Source organism: Delphinus delphis, chromosome 3, assembly GCF_949987515.2.
Source record: "Delphinus delphis chromosome 3, mDelDel1.2, whole genome shotgun sequence".
NCBI lineage: Eukaryota > Metazoa > Chordata > Mammalia > Artiodactyla > Delphinidae > Delphinus > Delphinus delphis.
The window spans coordinates 39314001-39334751 of NC_082685.1; the positions used below are offsets into that span (position 1 = coordinate 39314001).

General features: G+C 41.7%; 1 protein-coding gene across 2 annotated transcripts in view; it reads left to right on the forward strand.

Moving 5' to 3' along the window:
- Positions 1-20751, forward strand: part of EBF1 (EBF transcription factor 1) — a 398056-nt gene that overhangs the window by 245087 nt on the left and 132218 nt on the right. For both annotated transcript variants that reach the window (XM_060008445.1, XM_060008444.1), the window contains one exon: positions 11364-11445. In XM_060008445.1, the coding sequence (XP_059864428.1) occupies positions 11364-11445 (82 nt within the window). The remainder of the gene's footprint in view (positions 1-11363; positions 11446-20751) is intronic.

The window sequence follows — 20751 nt, forward strand, 5'->3', positions numbered from 1 at the left end:
CAATATTGCTTTAGTTTCATATTCCATCAGCATCCTTATGATATCATGAGAAATAGTGCTTAATAACATGTCAGACTCTATTTTGCATTTTATGATTTTAAGATGATAAATTTTTTCTTATATTTTTATGAACTAGAACACACAGACTTATTGGATCGCCCATAATATAAACTGGAATAATTTGGAGCTCATGAGATTATTGTCAGTGCTCTGTGGGCATGATGACCACTGGTCATTTTTATTTGGAGACCGATCCTGAGCTTTAAATCCAAATTAAGGAGTCACTTGTTTTTGTCTGAACTTCACTTGTGTGGCATGTTGGAATGCACTGATTTTTTTCAATGAAAGCCATTGCTCAAATTAAATTCATTATCCCCAGTGGTGTGTGAGCCTGGAGGATGGGAGGCAACACAGAATGATGCTGAGATTGGGACGAGGAAGGATGTGTCCAGAAAAGTGAACAGACAAGGGGAGTGAGATTTTTAAAAAAGGGATGATGATGGTTTAAATAGGCTTCGAAATAATTTTCATCCTAGCAAGACTTCTTGCTTCTCTCTTGGGGAACAGCTTCTTCAGCTGATGCGTTTATCTTTTCTTTCCTTTTTGGTAGAAAAATGAGCTTATTTCTTTTCCTTGAAGCAAAAATTTGTCAAGTACAGCTTTCCCTGGCAACCAGGAACTCCTTTCTTTCTCTGTGGCTTATATTGGACAGGAGGTGGGGTGGGTGAATGAATTTAATTTTTCTTCTTACTCAGAGGTGATTTGACATAAGTTTTTACACCTGGTTTCAATGACACATGATTAGATGTCCATCCCTTCTGTGCAGTTCACTATTTCTGGTGTATAACTTTGCATTTGTCACATGGTATTGACATGACTTTTGACTTTAAAAAATAAATTAGATATCAAGGCTCAACATTCAGCGTACATCCGAATTATCTGAGTATCTTATCCCCTAGCTTACTCCCACCAGGGCAAGTTTCCCAGTTAATTCTGACACAGGTGGCCTGCACTTTGATGAGCTTCTATAAGGGCAGGGGTGAAGTTGTCTTCTGTGCTTGAGCTTGGCACGTAGTAGGTGCTTAGTTAATACTTAATGAAGGAGGGACTGAATAATTTAATGGATAACTTAAAGAAATAGGCTGAACCAAGAAATAGCAAATCACCAAGAGCTTTAACCACTGGGTTTCAATGAAGTCGTCAGAAGGGTATGTAGAATTTTGGAGAGAGGTGATCCATTTCATACTATTAGTTACATGACATTTTGTCCCTTTGGGTTATGCTTAAATGCTTTAAGACAAATGGCAAGTTTAACTTAAATAAAATATTTTAAACTTTGATGTTGAGGAATTTTAAAGTAAGAAATTGAGGATACCAATGGTGTGGAATCTGCCCAGCTGACACTCTTTTATGAATTATGCATATGAGAAACTAATAAATGACCTACATTTTACAGAGTATGAGATGGACTGCTCTTAGGTGTTCTCATTTGAATTAACTGCCATATCTTAGAGCATAAAGACTTTGGCAAAGACACTCATTCTTTTTAGTTCCTAATTTATCCCTTGCAAAATGGGGGCAGCATTCCCTAGGTTCTATTCTGAATGATATTCACTTCAATTTTTACAAAAATTAAGTTGTTTGTCTTTTCTTAAAGTAATGCCTATTCAGAAGAAATTCAGAGAACCAAGAAAAAAGTGGAAAAAAGAAAGATGTCATCTTTGTGCTGTAATTCAAAGTTAACTGCCATTAATACTAACGGTCTATCAAGTCGGATATTTACTTACTGTTTTCCAAATACAGCTGTACCTGGTGCTGTGGGGAAGATGGAGGCACTCTAAAGGTGTCTGCAGTGCTATGGAGTGGGTAGATGATTACTCAAGTGACTGGAGTACAGAATGTGAAGACCGAGTGTGACCAGAGCTGTAGCAGAGTGGAGGAGGGAATGATTAATTCTAGCTGAGGTTCTTGGGCTCAGTGCATTTAAACTGCACCTGGAAGATAAGTCGGATTATGGGAGGGTGAGATGGTGTGGGGTTGGGGAAGGCATGTCAGACCCAGGAATCCAGCCTTTGGGGAAGGCAGGAAGGAAACTTCATGTTCAGGGCGCGGGGTGTATCTCGACGTGACAGAAGCGAAGAATGCAGGAACGTAAAGAGTAGGGGACCAATGTGCCTGGAAAGGTAAAATCTTGACATTATTAGGGACTTTGACCAATCCCCTGATCCAGCCATGGCCGGAACACTCACAACACATTAATACTTTACGAGTATTCAACCTTTCTTGGTAATTACTCAAAAACCCTATCACCTGCAGAGTCCATTTTTTTCCTCTGGAAGTTCTATTTTTAAGTGGTTTCGTTAAAAATAAAAGTTTTTTTTTTTCCTTTGGAGAAAAACTTGAACCATAGTCAGTGTGATCTTAGTACAGTTGGTATTTATTTATTGATTGAGTAAATGAATGACACTGAACATTTACAGTTCATAAAGTCTTGAAAAACAATAGTGACTTGGGTGTTCAAAAAAACCCTCATGTTTCAGTTACTGTGGATTTGAACTTCTTGATCTTTCTCTGGTGTCGGTCACCTCCGCAGGGGAAATTAATATCGAAACTCTTAGAGTCCTTAGGAGGAAAAGTGAAATTGTAACATCAGATTCTAAATGAGTCTGCTTTAAAATTTTATACACATAGGTATTAAACAGAGGGGTACTAAAAGCCTTTTATTTTCAACCTGTGGCTTTCTGTCTGCAAGAAAGACTTTCAAAGATAGTGACTTGTGGAACTGGTAACCACAGAGAGTATAACTAAATCCTTAAGGTGATGTTCACTGAGTCCTCCCAAGAGACCCAGGTTACACTGATTTTGCTTTGGCCATCATTCTCTGAACCTGGTTTGACTCTTATTACCAGACCCACTGGTCATTAATTGTGGTTAAAATGCATTTGAAATAGGCGAGGGTGTTCATAAGCAAAATCGAAACACATTAACATTTATAATTGGGAATATTCTAGTGGCAATACCAGAAATTTGTATGGTGACTTCACCTCTAATCTTGAATGAATTTGATGATGCTGATAAGAGAATAGCTAGATATGGTCAATGATCTGTACTCCCATAATATCTATCATACATATAACATACAAAGGAATGTAGTTTCATGGATGTGGGTTTTGGAGCCAAACTGCCTACATTCAAATCCCAGCTCTACCACTTACTTGATAGGAAACCGTGGACAGATCTCATGACCCCTCAAGTTGTGTTATCTATAAAATGAGAACTGAGATAGTACTTCATAGGGTTGTTGAGAAGAGTAAATGGATTAATACATGTAAAGCACTCAGAGCAGTGTCTTGTACAGGGTACACTCATGTGTCTGCTGTAGTACCTGCTAAGTTGAGGTGTTGAGGCTCCTCCTACTTCACCTTTTAGGCCGGGCTTTGTGGGATGGGCCATTGTTATTGAAACAAAGTTGCCACTGCGTTTGCATCTTTTCCAGCCTGGGGAAGGATTTGCACCAGTGACCCAGAAATGCTTGTCTCAGATCCTATCCCTGGGTCTGCAGGAACTCTGTGCCATGTGATTCATTGCAGATCATGATCCTTGTAATGGAAACAGTTTAAGACAAATACATTCTCAGTCTATGCCCAGCCCCAAGAAGGACAAATACTTGGGTTTGTTTTTTGTTTTGTTTTGTTTTTAATTAATTTTTATTAGTATAGTTGGTTTACAAAGTTGTGTTAGTTTCTGCTGTACAGCAAAATGAATCAGTTATACATATACATATATCCACTCTTTTTTTGATTCTTTTCCCATATAGGTCATTTACAGAATATTGAGTAGAGTTCCCTGTGCTATGCAGTAGGTCCTTATTAGTTATCTATTTTATATATAGTAGTGTGTATATGTCAATCCCAATCTCCCAATTTCTCCCTCCCCACTTCCTCCCTTGGTAACCATAAGTTTGTTTTCTACATCTGTGACTCTATTTCTGTTTTGTAAATAGTTCATTTGTATCATTGTTTTAGATTCCACATATAAGCGATATTATATGATATTTGTCTTTCTCTGTCTGACTTACTTGACTCAGTATGACAATGTTTAGGTCCATCCATGTCACTGCAAATGACATTATTTCGTTCTTTTTTATGGCTGAGTAATATTCCATTGTATATATGTACCATATCTTCTTTATGCATTCCTCCGTCGATGGACAATACTTGGTTTTGTTATTTGCCTCATTCCTGCTGCAAATCAAACTACTAGGGTGACTCAAAATGTCTGCCCAGAGCCAAGGTTTGTACCTTAACACATTTTAAGCAAGAAACACTTGGCATTTGAGTAATCTTCATAAAAGAATATCCCTGAAGATGAATGCCTGCTCTGCCACACCAAGTTCTACAGTTCTTTGGATGTGTGATGCTTTCTCATTTAATATCCAGTCTAACCTTGTAGCAGTTGGTGTAAGCTACAGCACCCTTGCTCTGGCTTCCCTTCTCCATGTCATTTCTAAAGAATGGTGATTTATTCTTTCCCCATTGGCCACTGGTTATTCTGTCCTCTCCTCTCACTTTCCTGGTGCTTTTTCCCCACCTTTCAGATTTGACTTTGAGCGCCGGGAGACCTGTTTGTTGTGGGTCCTTTTACTGAAAACTATTTTTAAATTCTTTATTCTGCTGCTATGCTATCCCAAACACCTTTTTCTTTCTTTTTGGTAAATCCTTGCCACTAATTATGTCCTTCCATTACGGCCCAGCTTGAGCTCTGAGGTCACGGATGCTTTTCAAGTTGATCATGTTCGTCCCTTCAGGCTGAGAACACTTTCCAGAAATGTCTAAGATCCGAGAGACCTTGGCCAGGGGAAAAGGTAAACTCCTTGAAGTCAGTGGCCAAGAATAGGGGCAGCACATGCTCTCCCTCTGGGATCCCCAAGATAGAGCCACAGCTTGGTATCATTCCACCTCCCAGTGCGGGAAGGGAGGAGAGACTGCGCCTCATCTGCGTAGAAGCCTCTCTGTGATCCTCGTTCTCCCCTTCCTGCCTTCCTCATCTCTCAGACAGAACTGGGGGGGTTTGAGTCAAGGCAGGTCCTCTCTCAGCAGCGTACTTGAATATCAGGAAAGGAGAGGAGGTCAGCCAGGCAGTGAGAAACCTTTGCCCTCACAGAGGTTCAGCCTCCTCAGCCTGCCCTGGTGGCATCCCTAGGATTTTGGCAGACTTAGGGGTATCATATTTTCACATGCATGAACTGTACTCTACAACTTTTCCTGTGGACTAGGAACCCAAAAGTGTTGACACTGAAAATAAAGTTTTCTCTTTCTAGCTGTTTTCGTCCCCTGTTTTGAAGGGAGATCTATTTTTCATGGCAGTGGCCATGGACTCGTGTTTACGTCTTCATGGCGGGCTCCCATGGAGTAGTGATGGCATTTCTGAAACAGTCTCTGGCATCTCGGGAGGTCTGGATAGGGATAGGTGCTTTCTGGTTAAATATTTTTAATTTGAGAGAATCCTTGTACTCCTGGAAAGTCTTCCTTGGTTACATCTGGGCAGTAGATCTGGTCCTGGAGCGGGCAGTTCTGCGCTTCGCCGTCAAAGCAAAGAGAATGGCTCAGTCTATGACAGGGACTCCTCCAAAGAGGCCCTTTGAATCATGAGGCATTTCTCTCTCTACCCTCCAGCGAGTGTGTGTGGGAACAGCTTGAATTTCACACAGAAGGGACCCCACAGTTGTTTCCACACAGCTGTTTCCTTCACTGGGCCAGAGTGAGTCTCCGTGTCTTGAATATCTTTGAGAAGGATCGTCTGCCACATAACCATCTGTGGGCATAAGTCAGAGGAACTTTCAGGGAGGCTTAAGGCTGCAAATGGGGCTTTTATGTCTTAGTTTAGGTGTGCCTTGATGCTTTTCCTTTCCAGCCTGGACATTATGAGAGCGGCTGAAAGACATGATTTTTCAGAATTTGGGTGGGGGAGGTGAAAACTCAACCTGCTCAGCCCAGATCTATTGCAACACTTTGCATAATCATTAATGATGTATAAGCTGTTGCCTAATGGACGGTTTTACTGTGTATGCCCTTCAGTTGTGACTAGCTGGAGTTCCTCTGTGATTTAAGCTACTGCCTCTCTCCTTTGTGTCTTGGCCTTTGGGTAGAGCTGCTGTAGTCATTATTATCTCTCTTTGGTTTCTTTTTTATTTCTTTTTGTAGGTCACTCAATGAAACCTATAGTTCTCGTCAGTTACATAGATCTTGGCTTCTTTTCTTAACCTTAGCATTCAAAGAGAGAAGAATACTTTCTGTACCTGAAAAAAATCTCAATATCTCCGAGTGTTAGGCAGTGAGCAGTGGCCAGGGACAAATGATAATGAAAATAATTATCTCTTCTTCTATGCCAGGTACTATTTAAACACTCCACATATATTACTCATTTAATTCTCAATAACCCTCTGAAGTAGTTTCTTTTATTGTCCCCATTCTACAGATGAGAAAATTGAGGCACAGAGAGGTTAAGTAACTTTTCTAAAGTCACACAGTTAATTAAAGAGTAAAGCTAGAATTATGATGAAAGCCACACCATGTTGCTAGGAGGGAGGTACTGTTATTCCCATGTTTTATTGAGGCCACTGAGGTTCAGGGAATTGTAGAAATTTACCCAGGCTTGTCTTATCTTTAACCCAGGCTCCTGTCCAATATACTCTACTGCTGTCTTCATTTTAGAATGTTCCCATTTCTACCCTTAAGAGGTCCTGGATTCTGTTTAGTTGTACAAATATTTACTGAAAACCCATTGGTTCTGAGTCTTGTGCCATGTGCTGGGTATACAGAGATAATTTTTTGTTATTTTACGTCCTCATATGGATGGGTCATATCCTCTTGGCTAATTTCATCAACTTTCCTTTTGGGGGGGCCTAGTGGTACCTTTGGTATCCAGCACTGTGCTTGTCACATGAAAGGTGCTCCTAATACTGAATATCTATTGGTTGGTAAAATGTGACACAAGGAAATCACTGAATAAAGAGTTATGTTCTACAGATGTGTGTGGTCGGTTCAGTTAATGTTCAACGATGGGTAATGTCCTACATTAGCCTCATTGGTGAACCTAAACACAACTTTCAATGGGATGTCACTTTTGGTTTTATGACTGTCACTTTCCTAATTGAGGTAGTAGACTAAGTAGTGCAGTAGCTCCGGTGTTGAGCTTTTATTGGGTTGGCTTTTGAAAAGCTAACGCTGTATTGGAAAAATCATGCAACTAGAAGTCAGGACATGTGGATTATAGTTTTATCTCTCAGAATGATTATAACTGTGTGAGTATTGTCGTGTCTTCTGATCTCTCAATTTTCCCACATGCACGACGAGGAAGGTAGACTCAGTGTTGGTTTTGGTCACTTATAAAGTCCTGTAAATCACGGAGAAAATTCATACCATGATGAGTCCTTTGGGCTAATATAGGGTATTAGTTTAGTTTTGACTGTAGATAAATATCTTAATTTTGTTGAGTCTTAGTTTTTTTTCACCATTCAAATGGGTTGATCATTCCTGGCCTGCCTAATTTGTAGGACTTTTGTGAGTATTTAGTGAGATTCTGGGTATATAAGTGCTTTGGATAATATAACACTGTATGAACACAAGATATTATTCGTATGGAAAGTTAACGGAAAGGTGTCAGGTTTCTCGCCACTCCTCCCCCCTACCAAAAAAAAAAAAAAAAAAACCCTGGAGTTTGGTCCTGGTTGGGCTGTTTCCTGTAGTTTATGGAACTCTTTGGAACGCTAAAGGGTCAATAGGGGCTTTGTCCTGCCTTAGGTCAGTTTCCCACGGTTGGGGTAAGGCTGCACACTCTTTCCTCCAACAACGTTATCAAACACACCCGACACTCAAAATGTGGTAATTTGTTAGACAAAAGTGAGGGTTTGAGTTACACTAACCTCCGCTTTGTTCAAAGCACCCCCTCGGAATCTGAGATCTTCTCCATAGGCCAGCAGAAGTGCACGTGTCCCCCAGGTTTACAAATGCCTTAAAAACAGCCTGATAAATCATCCCCCAAGTTTGTGTACCATGTCCAACTTCGTGTCTCGGTGGGGATATTTTTAACTCCTGCTTCTAACTCCTCTCAGTTCCTTTAAGGAAGTGTGATCCGAAAGGGTCAGACATTTGGCATCTACTTGGGGGAAAACTTTGAAAGAGTTCCTGATGCTCCCCCTGGGGTAGGGCTGCCTTTCTCCAAAAGAACTGGCCCTTCAGAGTGTCTTTTCCACATAAGGGCTTGTGCGAGGCCCCAGGCACCAGTTGATGCCGTCTCTTCCCCACGACAGATGGTCAAGCCTTCAGTTTCAGCTAGTGATCTGCTGTTGAGAGGGCGGGCAGGAGATTCTGCCAGCGTGCCAAGTGACAGGGCTGCTTAGGGTAATGGGGATCTGGTGTGTGCCCGGCATAGCTTTTGTGCTAACGATGGGCTGGTGACAGGTGCCTTGCCCCGGCTCATCGCTGAGACAGAAGATCCCCTGCTCCCTTGATTCTGTTTCTCTCTGGCAGAGCTAGTGTCCTGTTTGCCGGTCTTTCAAAATCCATTTTGGCACCAGATGGACCCCCTCACGGTGGCTAGCAGTTGTCTGACTTGAAGATGTCAGAGGGTGTGCTGACAGCTCCTTCTAACACAACCTGAATCTGGCTGTCGAGTCTGGGCTCAAATGGCTTAAACACACACAGGCAGCAAATATTATCAACCCTGGGGAACTGGGAATGGGAGCCGGGTGCCCACTGGATGGAGAAAGGCAGCGACGTCTCCCTCCACAATATTCATGTTGACGGAGTGGAAATAATCGTACTAATAATTAGTCTTATGATTACACTTATTTGTGCAATTGCCATTATAGTACAGTTGCTGTCAGTGGTACAATTAGTATTAATATCAATACTGCACTACTTCTATTATTATTAAAACCACTATAGCATAATGGTTAAAAGCACAGGCTCTGTGCACATTTGAGTCAATTCACATTTAATAACCTTTGGGCAACTTAACTTCTCCGAACCTCAGTTTCCTCATCAATAAAATGGGATTAATACTAGAGTTTATTTAGGAGGCTTGAGTTGGGAAAACGAATTTGAAGTTCTTAGTGTTCTGAGCACAAAGTAAGCACCTAATACATGAAAGACATGATTATTTTTACTGCCACCATCACCATGCTTACTGTGTTCCAGACACTATGCATCATTGCAGTTAGTTTTCACACTTGCCCTGTATGGTAGGGACTGGTATTATACCCAATTTGTAGATAAGGAAAGTGTGATGCAGAGAAGTTCAGCTATTTATCAAAGTCACACAGCAGTACCTGTCAGAGTTTGGATGGGAATCCCATTCTGGGTATTTCTAAGGGTTGTGGCTTTTCTATCATACCAAGCTGACTCTTACTGTCAACTTAGTGATACTCAGCCCTGTCCTGGGGTTTGGGTGGCTTTTAAATATTCCCTTCCAACCAGCTATGTTTGGAAGAAGCAGCCAGTTTTCACATCTCAGATGTCTTTGGATGTAGGCTTGAACCCCAGCAAGATGGCAGACTCACTGTCCCGACCTCCACCACATTGAACAGAGTCTGACAGCGGTGTGTGATCACTAGGACTACCCAGCATTTGCCTCTGAGAGTTCAGAGGAAAGGGACAGTGCAGAGGCACTTAGGATTGTGACCACTCTCTCAAACTCCTTTCCTTTCCCCCAGACTACGACTGAAGTCAGGAGTCAGCATGGCCAGTTGGGCTAGGGAATGACACTGTTGCTCTTTGAGCTGGATTTCATTTGACACAGTTGGGTTTCAGCAGTGTTCCATGAGTCATTTGTCTTGTTCAAAATGTTGATAAACTTTGGCCTCTGTGAAGAGAACCTGGAAGTAGGGATGAAGGATCGTTCAGAAGCCAGCTTTTACTGATGGGCAGTTGAATGTTGCATGATGTTGAAAGAGCCATTTCAGGAAGATGTTTACATTTTAAAATGTTATTTTTGGGTTAGCAAAGTCATTGTCTCTCTTCAAAGAGTTATTCCCACGCCATACTTCCCTCTTGGCAGATTCTAAGAGACCAGGGAGGAGAGAGATTCTGCTGGGCTCTCTCTCAGTTTGGTTTTCAGAAATTGGCTGAATTTGGTGCATCTTTGTGCCATGCTGTCATTACAGAGGTGTTATTTGGTCGATAGGCTTTGTACTCAGAGCTAAGTCCGGACTGAGGCATCCTGGAGTGATAGTTCTTCACAAATTATGTGTATTGAAGTAGGGATTTTACTCCAGTGTAGACTTGAAGTGGAGAAAAGAGGAAGACAAGAAAATTCCTATGGGAATTGAACTAATCAACATTTTAGTGCAGTGTAATATTTTGGGAAAATATTTGGGCCTGAAATTCACAGCACTAAAAGTAAAAAGGAATGAAGAACTTTCGGCAGCTTTTAAAATGCTTCTTTCCCCAAACATAGGCAGGTGGAGAAGTTTAATTGTAGGTGGACAACAAGAATGCCCTAACTGGACACTTTTGATCCTTGCTGCCTTTCCGTGATGAACTTTTAACAACTGCCAGCTAAGAAATATAGAAATAACTCATCTAATTTATCACCCAGACCAGGACACTTTTGAAAGTTAAAGTGGGTACTGTTCATACTTACACTAATACAGCTGGTGTAAACTAGAATTATTCCTGGCAAATTGGGACCTTTGGTCACCCTAGCCAGTAAAACCCATGGATCTCACTCTAGAATCAATTCAGAGATCAAGGTGGCAGTGAGGCAGGACGTTCCTTCTTCCATCACAAATAGCTTTTGTCTATAGCATGCATGTAAGGAAAACGTATGGGATATGTTCAAGAAGCCAAAGGGCTTCAGTCAGTATGTGAATCTTACCTACTTCTCATAAGTACTCCTAATTAGAATATTTTATTTGGAGATGCTAAGATAAAAAGTGTTTACCATCTCCTTACATTCATCTAGCATGTATCTTGCCGGTTCATCATCTGTGAATTTACGGGGCTTAAATTACATGTTGTTGTTGGGGACTCTGAGTAATTCTCAGGCAGTTATCTCCAGTTGGACCCTGCCTTAAATTATCGGGAAGACTTACCCTCTTTATGAGTGAAAATACTTCCTTGGGGGCTTAATTCTTTTGTGACATCTGTTGGCAGCACGGAGAGCATTCTCTTCATAAAGAAGGTCCAGCTTGGATGCAAAACAAAGGCTAAAGCTTTAAACAAAATACTGGCTCTAACATCATTCTGAATATTTCAGGAAACGTGCAGAGAATAGAATGCATGACCCAGAAGTGACTTACTACTTTTTTCCCTTCTGTGTCAGGACTGAAATGCTAACCGTGATAATCTGTTTCTTCACAGGTTCTTCTTGAAATTTTTCCTCAAGTGTAACCAAAATTGCCTAAAGAATGCAGGAAACCCACGTGACATGCGGAGATTCCAGGTGGGTCTGTCTTGTCTTTCTTATACCTCAATAATGACATGAGTATTGGGAGAGGGTAAAAAAGTCTTAGGTGGAGAAGAAACAGAGTATCATGGTTTTCCCAGAGGTGAAGAGCAGGTGAGACTTTGGGTACCCTAGAAGTTGTTGTTTATATTAGAGAAGAATTAGGACTGAGCCACCTGCGTTCACTGGTTGAAGCAATGGTGCCCTTTGAGCCTAGTCTGGCTTCCCAAATGGACTCATAAGCTTAAACCACTGCAGGTTAAGTGAAGTACATACAAAGTGATGCATCCTTTGCCGAAAGTTCTACAGGTAGAAAACTGGTAAATAGGACCTTTGTGCTGTTTTGGAATGATGTCACCTTCCACCCTCCTTTCTCTCTGTTTTCCTTTTCCAGTCTTGGAAATTGTTGTCAGTAATTATCTATTAAAAGTGGACCCCTGAAGAGGCAGGGCATATCTAGGGCGGTATGGGTGACACTCAGTCTGTTTCAGAAATGTCCTTGTACAGCAACACGTAAATGTTTTCAAGCATCAGTCATATCTGCCACCATTTAAAGCATGAGTGGTATGTTAGCCTCATATAATTATACATTTACTAAAGGAAAAAAGATGTGAAAATACATGTGTTAACTTCCAAGACACAGACATGGTGGTTGGGTTTTAGGAAGGGTTGCTAAGTTCTAGATACATGCTTCTCAAGCCCTAAAGTGCTGAGAATCCTCCGGGGGTCTTGTTAAAATGCTAATTGAGGTGTGAGATGTGCCTGAAATTCTGCCTTTCTAACAAGCTCCCAAGTGGTGGCAAAGCCATGGACCACACTTTGAGTAGCGAGGTTCTAGACCCTTGTGTTGCTCTCCGTCTAATTTTATGACTAACTCATTTGCATGGTCAATGTTAGTTTCTCCGCCAGAGTCATGATTCATCTATGGATGCCCATGGGGTCTGTCAGTGAAAAATAGCATGGTGTTTAAGGTATGTTCTTAGGTATAGTTAGTCCGCTTTAAGTGTAGATTGAAATATATGATGTCTGAGAGGATCTTGACAAATTTTAGCTGCATATTCTCTGATGGGAGAAAGGGAAGGGATGATTCTGGGCACTGATTTTTGGATGTCAAGATCTCTTCATCTCCAAGATGATTATTGTTATTTTTATTATTATTTTTAACATCTTTATTGGAGTATAATTGCTTTACAATGGTGTGTTAGCTTCTGCTTTATAACAAAGTGAATCAGTTATACATATATGTATATCCCCATATCTCTTCCCTCTTGCATCTCCCTCCCTCCCACAAGATGATTATTTTTAATAGGTGAGACTCAGTAGTCTCATGAAAGAACAAATTCAGTAGAAAGAAGACATTCTCTCCTGAGATTCTAAAGCAGTTCTGGAAATCATTTGGCCTTGCCACCTTTTGTCCTGACAGATAAATGGGGAGAATCCCTAGATTCCTAGTGTCCTGGAAAATGTTTCTCCTGGGGAGCTTCTGACCAAAGCGGGTAGACTTGGGTGCTTTCATTCCCACCCAGGACATTTTGTGTTGAGTTGGAGTCAGCTCTGCTGGTGAAACATGTGATGCTATTAAGTATGTGTTGCTGAGTGTCTTGGAATATGAGGTTGGGATTCAGTATAAACTGTGTTGTCACTTACCTTGGCCTTGAAATGGGCCATAGATCTCCTTTGACCAAACTTGGATTAAGAACAAGGCATATCCAAGCACGAACCAATTGATGTGTAATAAACGTGTCTAGTAGACATGTGTGATGCCTTATGAATACTGGGATCAAATTTGCTGTGCTTCTCAGGGCAGAAAAGTTAGAGATGGACTTTGGTGACACCAGGAATCTAAAAGAGTGTGTGTGTAAGATTTCTGGGGCCTTGTTTTTCCTCACAGGACCTGCCAGTGAAATGTCTGAAAGCTTCGAATTATAGGAATGTAGCTCTTGGATGAGATGAGAACCAACTCAGTCTATTATTTTTGAGAGTATCTAGAAAGCTTTATTTTTACAGACAAAATAGTTATTCTTGTTTAGCATAAGGGCTATTGAGTCAAGGAGGTGTGAGTTAGATTTCTGCAAAACCTCAATTTCCTCAACTGTAAAGTGGAGTAAAAATGATGATTCTGCTGATTTCACAAAAGACAGTATTTTGTAAGCATAACTAATTTGCACATGATCAAATATAAATGTAAGCTTTTGGAGAGAATATTTGCTGTAAACTAAAGCTGGGTCATTAGTTCAGTATCGGGTTTCTCAGCCTGGGCACAAATGACATTTTAGACTGAATAATCCTTTGTTTGGAGGTGGGGGTGGATTCGTCCTGTTTATCATAGGATGTTTAGTAGATGTCACTGGCCTCTACCCACTAGATACCAGTAGAGACCATCCCCCCACCACAGTCATGACAGACCACAATGTCTCCAGACATCGACAAATGTCCCCTTGTGGGGGTGGGAGTGCAGAATTGTCCCTACTTGGGAATCGTTGGTTTAGTCCTATACCTGATGACCTCCGACTCTCCCTGGAAATATCCAGCAACTTAAACTCAATGAGCCCTAAACTCCATTGTCAGCCTCGTTTTCTGTGTGTGTGAGCCTCCACCCCAAGCTGGCTTCTCTTCCTGTGTTCCCTGCCTGGGTTCATTCCTAACTGCCTTAAGTGCTGGGGAGATGACTATTTACATTTGTGTCTGCATTCAGGGTGTTCCGTAGACATATGTATAACTGTATGTGTCCATGTGTGTACCTTGATGTATGACTATGGACACTGTCCGTAATGATGATGATGAAACTAACATTTATTGGGTACTCACTATGTGAGAGGTACTGTGCTAAGTATTTTACATGAGTTATCATATTTATCTTCACAATATATAGGGTTTAGGAATGTGCAAATAGGGATTATTCCCATTTTACAGATGAGGAAACTGAAGTCTAGAGAAGTTAAGCAATTTGCCCAAAGTCACCCATCTACTAAGTAGTGAGGCAGTGATTCAACCCAGTCAGTCCGACTCAGATGTTCTCTAGTGTCATGGGACAGTAAATAACTTGTCCAGAGCCTGTAGGCAGATACTTAGTGAGGCAGTAAAGAGGTTTCTCAACACCTGAGAGCCCCAGTGGCTACCCATGAATACGTGTTAGAATCCCGGGAAAGCTGAGGAGCATTTTCAAAAGGGGTATTTGCCCTGAATAGAACCTAAGGATACCGTCCGCATGCAGGACACCGGGATGCCAGCAAAGCTCACCAAGCAGTGCGTGGAGTTGTGTGGAAGGGGAAGAACTTGAGCACTGTTTCTGATCAGAGCCACAGTGTTGGTCAGTGTTTATTCGTATGAACTTTAGAGAAAGAAGCTGTTGCGCAGAAAACTGCCTGCGCTTCACCTAATCGATGGAGGTTTTAGCCACTTCTCCGGGGCAAGAAAGACCCCCTCACCAAGTGAAGCCTGAGTCCAGTGGCCCCTGGCAGCTCAGAGAGCTCTGTTCAGAAATCACACTGAAGTTCCCAACTGTTAGGACTAAATCAAGCGCGGGAGGATTAGTCTTCCCTGCAGCTTCCCTGGCTGACAGAGGTGTGTCCTAGAAACACTGGTGGAACTTTTCCTATGAATAGTCATTGATTTCCATCATTTTTCTCATAGTACGCTAATTAGGAAGCTGGTTTCAAATATATATATATATATATATTTTTTTTTTTTTTTTTTTTTGCGGTACGCGGGCCTCTCACCGCTGTGGCCTCTCCCGCTGCGGAGCACAGGCTCTGGACGCGCAGGCCCAGCGGCCATGGCTCACGGGTCCAGCCACTCCGTGGCACGTGGGATCTTCCCGGACCGGGGCACGAACCCGCGTCCCCTGCATCGGCAGGCGGACTCTCAACCACTGCGCCACCAGGGAAGCCCTGGTTTCAAATATTTTGATGTCACTGTTGCCTCTGGGCAGGGGGCGGGGGGAGTGAGAGAGTGTCATTTGGGCACAAGAAAACTCCCTTCTACTCTTTACATCTCAATGTGACTTTTCCCCATCATACTGAAAACCGGAGGCCTGGAGACATCTGAGTGAGAAGGCACTCTTCTGCCAATTCAGTGGGCTCCCCCCACCTGTCGTGGGAGCCGCTTTTTCTCTCACCCCGTTTTGTATGCTTACCAGGCCAGCCTGATCTTCATGCAGCCGTGCCAGAGCGTGTCTCCTCTGAACAGCAATCAGGGGCCTGTGTAGGTGACTGAGGAGGACATAAGAAAGGTTGTTGATCTCTTGACATGTAAAGACATTCTGTCAAGCAAACTCAGACTCACAGCGACTGAGCTTCTGGTGTGTAAACAGAGACTGCTTAATTACACAGGTCATGTCAATTAGTGTGACCTTAGCGTTTTCAAGAAATTAATCACTTTCTGTAGAGCTCGGCTGTGTTCATATTTTAAGGCAGTATGGAATAAACCTTGTAGAGAATCTGGTACAATCTTTTTTCTTTTTTCTTTTTTTATAATGGATGTTTTCTTTTGAAATCCCCAGGCTGTGGTTAGGGTAACAAACTTGCTTAAATACAACAGTGGATACAGGCTTCATTCAGTTCTGGCGGGTGTGGGGACATGGGGAGGAAGAGAGTAGGAGGGAAAGCTGTGAATGAAGACAGCTCATGACAGGGAGAATTTCACTGTGACTAAATGAGCCCATTTCTTCATCTTGACACTAAAAACACGCTAATGTCAAAGGACTGTGTTAAAGCCATGTCACAGGTCTCGTTTTTAACTGACAGGAGCTAGACAATTCTAGGTTAAGATTTAAATCCTTATCAATAGCTTTCCTTGTTGGGGCTGGCGGAGTGGGGTGTTGAGGGGAGGAACAAGAATTGGGTACAAGCTGTCATCACAGTAGATACCATAATACCTGGAGACTGGGAAGTAAATTTCCAGGTTCATCTTATCTCTTTAACAAAGTTTTCCATAGGATGTAAATCTCTATCTGTGTATAAATGTTAGCTCTGTAACTACATGTGAACATAAATGTAATATATCTTTGTTCCTGCATGCATGCCTGCACTCAGTAGTATTTATTGACCTGGAAGGTGGTGAGTGTACCGTGATGAACAAAAAAGACTGAGTGTTTGCCCTAATGAAACTTATATTCTAGTCAGGGTCTATTAGTTAGGTTAATACTAGCTGCTGTAAGAAATAGACCAAAGAATATATAATGGCTTGTGTACAAGAGAAGGTTGTTTCTTGCTAGTGTAATGGTACAAGGCAGGTGTTCCTGGTTGGTGAGCAGATCTTATACATGAAGTAGTTTGGGGACCTGTGTCTCCACCATTTCCTAGAACCTCGTTGTCTCCATCCATCCAGTTGAAGGGTAAAGAGTGCATGCAGGGGGCACGTGGACTTCTTAAACCCTGGTCTTCGAAGTGATCCTTGTCAAATCTGCCCACATTCCACTGGCTAGAAGTCTGTCACACAGCCATGTGTAACCACAGAGGGACCTGAGAGTGTCTAGTTGTACCACCCAAGAAGAAGAGAAAATGGATATATAAGGAACGATTACCATCAGCTGCTACGCTGTGTACAAATAATTACACATCATTAAAAGTTTTAATTATTGCTATAAAGGAAGTGAAACAGGATATTATGAGAGAGAATACCAGTGTGGGATCAGGGATGGGAACCTACTTTAAAGCAGGTGACCAGGGAAGACTTCTGAGGAGGGGACTTTTAAACTCCAAGATAATGGATAAGAATAACTCATCCTAGGGCTTCCCTGGTGGCGCAGTGGTTGAGAGTCTGCCTGCCGATGCAAGGGACGCGGGTTCGTGCCCCGGTCCGGGAAGATCCCACATGCCGCGGAGCGCCTGGGCCCGTGAGCCATGGCCAATGAGCCTGCGCGTCCGGAGCCTGTGCTCCGCAACAGGAGAGGCCACAACAGTGAGAGGCCCGCGTACCGGGAAAAAAAAAAAAAAAAAGAATAACTCATCCTGAGAAGAGCCAAAAGGATTTTTTGAGCAGAGAGAACGACAAGGCCCCAATTCATGTTTCTCTCACATTTATCTGAGGAGATGAACAATCTTCTTTCACTTACTAATCATTTGGAGTGAGGGGTAGGAAATAGGAGAAATGACCAGGTTGTTCTTCCCAAATTCCCACCAAAAATGTCTGGTCTTTCAAAAATGATGACATGGTAAATGACATTAAAAGGCAACTCTGCCCCCCGTTTTTGGATGAATTCTATAAATTTTGGAGAATCCTCGTTACTTATTCAGAAGCCCACAGTGTATGATTAGAGGATTCTTAAAATATATGGCCAAACCCTGCAGTTCCGTTCTGCTTTTAAAGGCGCTTAAATAAAGAAGGAAATATTCTTATCCCTTTTATTTCTCTCCCACTGTCCCCACCCCCCTGTCTTATATTATTTTGACAAACAGCACATCTTGCAATTAAATTCTTTACCAACAGAACGCTAGGGGCCCGAGCTGCCATCACTTTCTTCCTACAGAATAATTTCAAGATGCACCATGCTGATTAATTATACTGAAAGCAGCTCTAATGATAGTTTCAGAATATAGGATTAATTCACATAACACGGTAAATACAAATGGTGGATTTTCAACCTGATGTATTAAACCATTACGGCTTACTGGGCAAATATGTATTTTGGCATGAGCCTTATGCTGGGCCTTGGCAGAAAATATGTATCACTGAAAAGGAATCCTTATGAATGGGATTTGATGAGTGGTAGCTCTTCACTAGGAGGAAATAAATTCCTACATTAATTACAGTTGCTATTGAAAAAAATGTAAAATACATTAAACGATAGATGTAAAAGTGTTTGGTTTGATCAGTGTTGCCAATGGATATTGGTTCTGAGGATGCCTACACTTACTGAGACTTACCAACAGAAGGTATTCTTATATTCTTCCACTTTTTAGGTTGTAACTTATAGAGCTCTTAGTATGTGTGAGACCCTGTACTAAGTGTTTTACATATATAATTTTATTTATTTTTCTACCCTTTTCCCCTTGTTTACTTTCCTCCAAATGGGCACATTGGCTGCCTTTCTCTTCCATCATTTCTCTTCCCCAAATATACTAAACTCATTCCTGCCTCAGGATTTTTGCGCTTGCTTTTCCATCCCCCTGGAACTTCTTCTGCCATATCATTGAATGGCTGGATACTTCTTATTACTCAGATTTCAGCTAACATGTCACCTCCTTAGAGAGGCCTTCCTAATCATCCACTCAAAAGTAGCTCCCACCTAGGCGTCACCCCCCTCTCCTCATTTTATTTTCTTCTTGGAACTTGTCACATTCCAAAATTTTCCTTCATTGCTTATTTATTTAGTGTCTGAAAACCCTTTTTTGTTCCCAATGGGAACTAAGCTCTTGATGGGTGAATACTTTGTCTTGTTCATTGCTGCTTCTCCAGTACATAGAATAATGCCTGGCACTTATTCCTATGATTAAATGACTTATCTAAGGTTACAGACTGGTAAATGATGGAGTCGGGGTTCAAACTCAGCACTGTCTGACCCTGGAAACTGAGCTGATGACTAATATGCTACTTTCTTTCTCCCAGTTTCCATACCTGTGTGCCACGGTCCCATCGGCAGAGAGCGCGCATGGAAGTTCTGTTATGTTTGGGCTTACTGCTACTTAAAATGGCCAATGGGAACACATAAATGGAGAGCATCAGTTAAATGCCAATGACACCATCAAGAGTCATCAAAAGTATCCTGATCCAGAGAGAGAGAAACTAGGTTCAGATCAATGATGAGCTTTTTATGTCTACAGTGTGTCACAGTTCAGGAGACAGAAGCTGAGTCTAGTTTCCAATAGTCCAAATTAGTCTAGCACAAGAATCTGAGGATTTAGAAGTGTCTGTTCTTGTCTTACTGTTAAAAGAAGAGCGATTTTTGCCTTGAGCCTTAAAGGGCGGATTTAATTCAGCTACTCGCTCCCTCACTCCTGCAGTTCCACTCTGTTACATCCTGTAGGTTTATGCGTCCTCCATAATTTTTAATGAGTTATTTGGGCTCTTTCAACCAGATAGAAACTAGCAGTCAGGCTGGTTTCAGAGAATATCTCGTTTCATATCAGTCAAGGATATTTTAAAGGACAGAGTTAATGAAGACCCAACTGCAGCAGACCATTTTTATGTAAATAATACCTAAAGTGTGGTCAGCCAGATAGACACAGCGAAGTGTACTGGAAGAGACCAGAAGCAGGGGAGAGAGGGCCTAAGCCAGGAGCTTGTCTTGAGAGGCCAGAAGCTGTTGACGAGAGAAGTGGACCTGGAGTCTGAAGTTTCCCTTCGGGTTTGCCTCTGCTCTTAATTTATCCTGTGGCCTTGAGGGTGTTTTTAATCTCTTGGACCTCAGTTTTCCAAGCTGTAAAAGGAGGCATTGGACAAATTTGCAGTATCATAACTACTAGGGACTCCTTTTGTGATTTTCTTCTACAGATGTCTTGTGGTGACATATTTTTCAACGTAATTGCATTTATTGAGTAAGAATCACACTCTCTATTTTAAAATTAGTCAAGGTGATGTGAAACTGCCAATTTAGAGCTTCTCATGTGCATGAGATAACCGTGTTTCCACATAGAACTGTTATGATCCCATATCAATAAAGGCAGGTAACTGAATATTTTGGTATGCATCCTTACTATAGATGAATTTAGGATGCCCTCTCTGAAATGTTGTCCCCAGTACAACATTTGAAAACTTGTAGTTGGAAGCCACTAGATTGGCTGACCTCTTGGGTCCCTTGTGGCTTGTTGGAGGAGACTATAAAGAGTAGTTCCGTAGACAGGTTGGATGTAGAATGTGGGCTGTGTGAAGGAGAGGGTAGAATTTTGATCAGTAGACTTTATTTTGTAGAGCAGTTTTAGGTTTACAGAAAAATGAGGGGAAAGTACAGAGAGATCACAAATACTCCCTTAATACCCCCTCCCCAGTTTCCCTTATTATTAACACCTTGCATTAGTGTGATACATGTGTTACAATTGATGTGTCAATATAGATATACAATATTGTTAATTATCAATTAACATCCATAGTTTGCACTAGGACTCACTATGATGTACATTCTTTGGGTTTATACAAACTCATGATGTTATGTATCTACCATTACAGTATCATATAGAATGGTTTCATTCCCTACCCACCCCCCAAATCCGCTGTGCTCTACCTATTCATCTCTCCCTCCCTCTTCCCAAACTCCAGGCAACCACTGATCTTTTTACTATCTCCATAGTTTTCCCTTTTCCAAAATGTCATATCGTTGGAATCATACAGTATATAGTCTTTACAGGTTGGCTATTTTCATTTAGC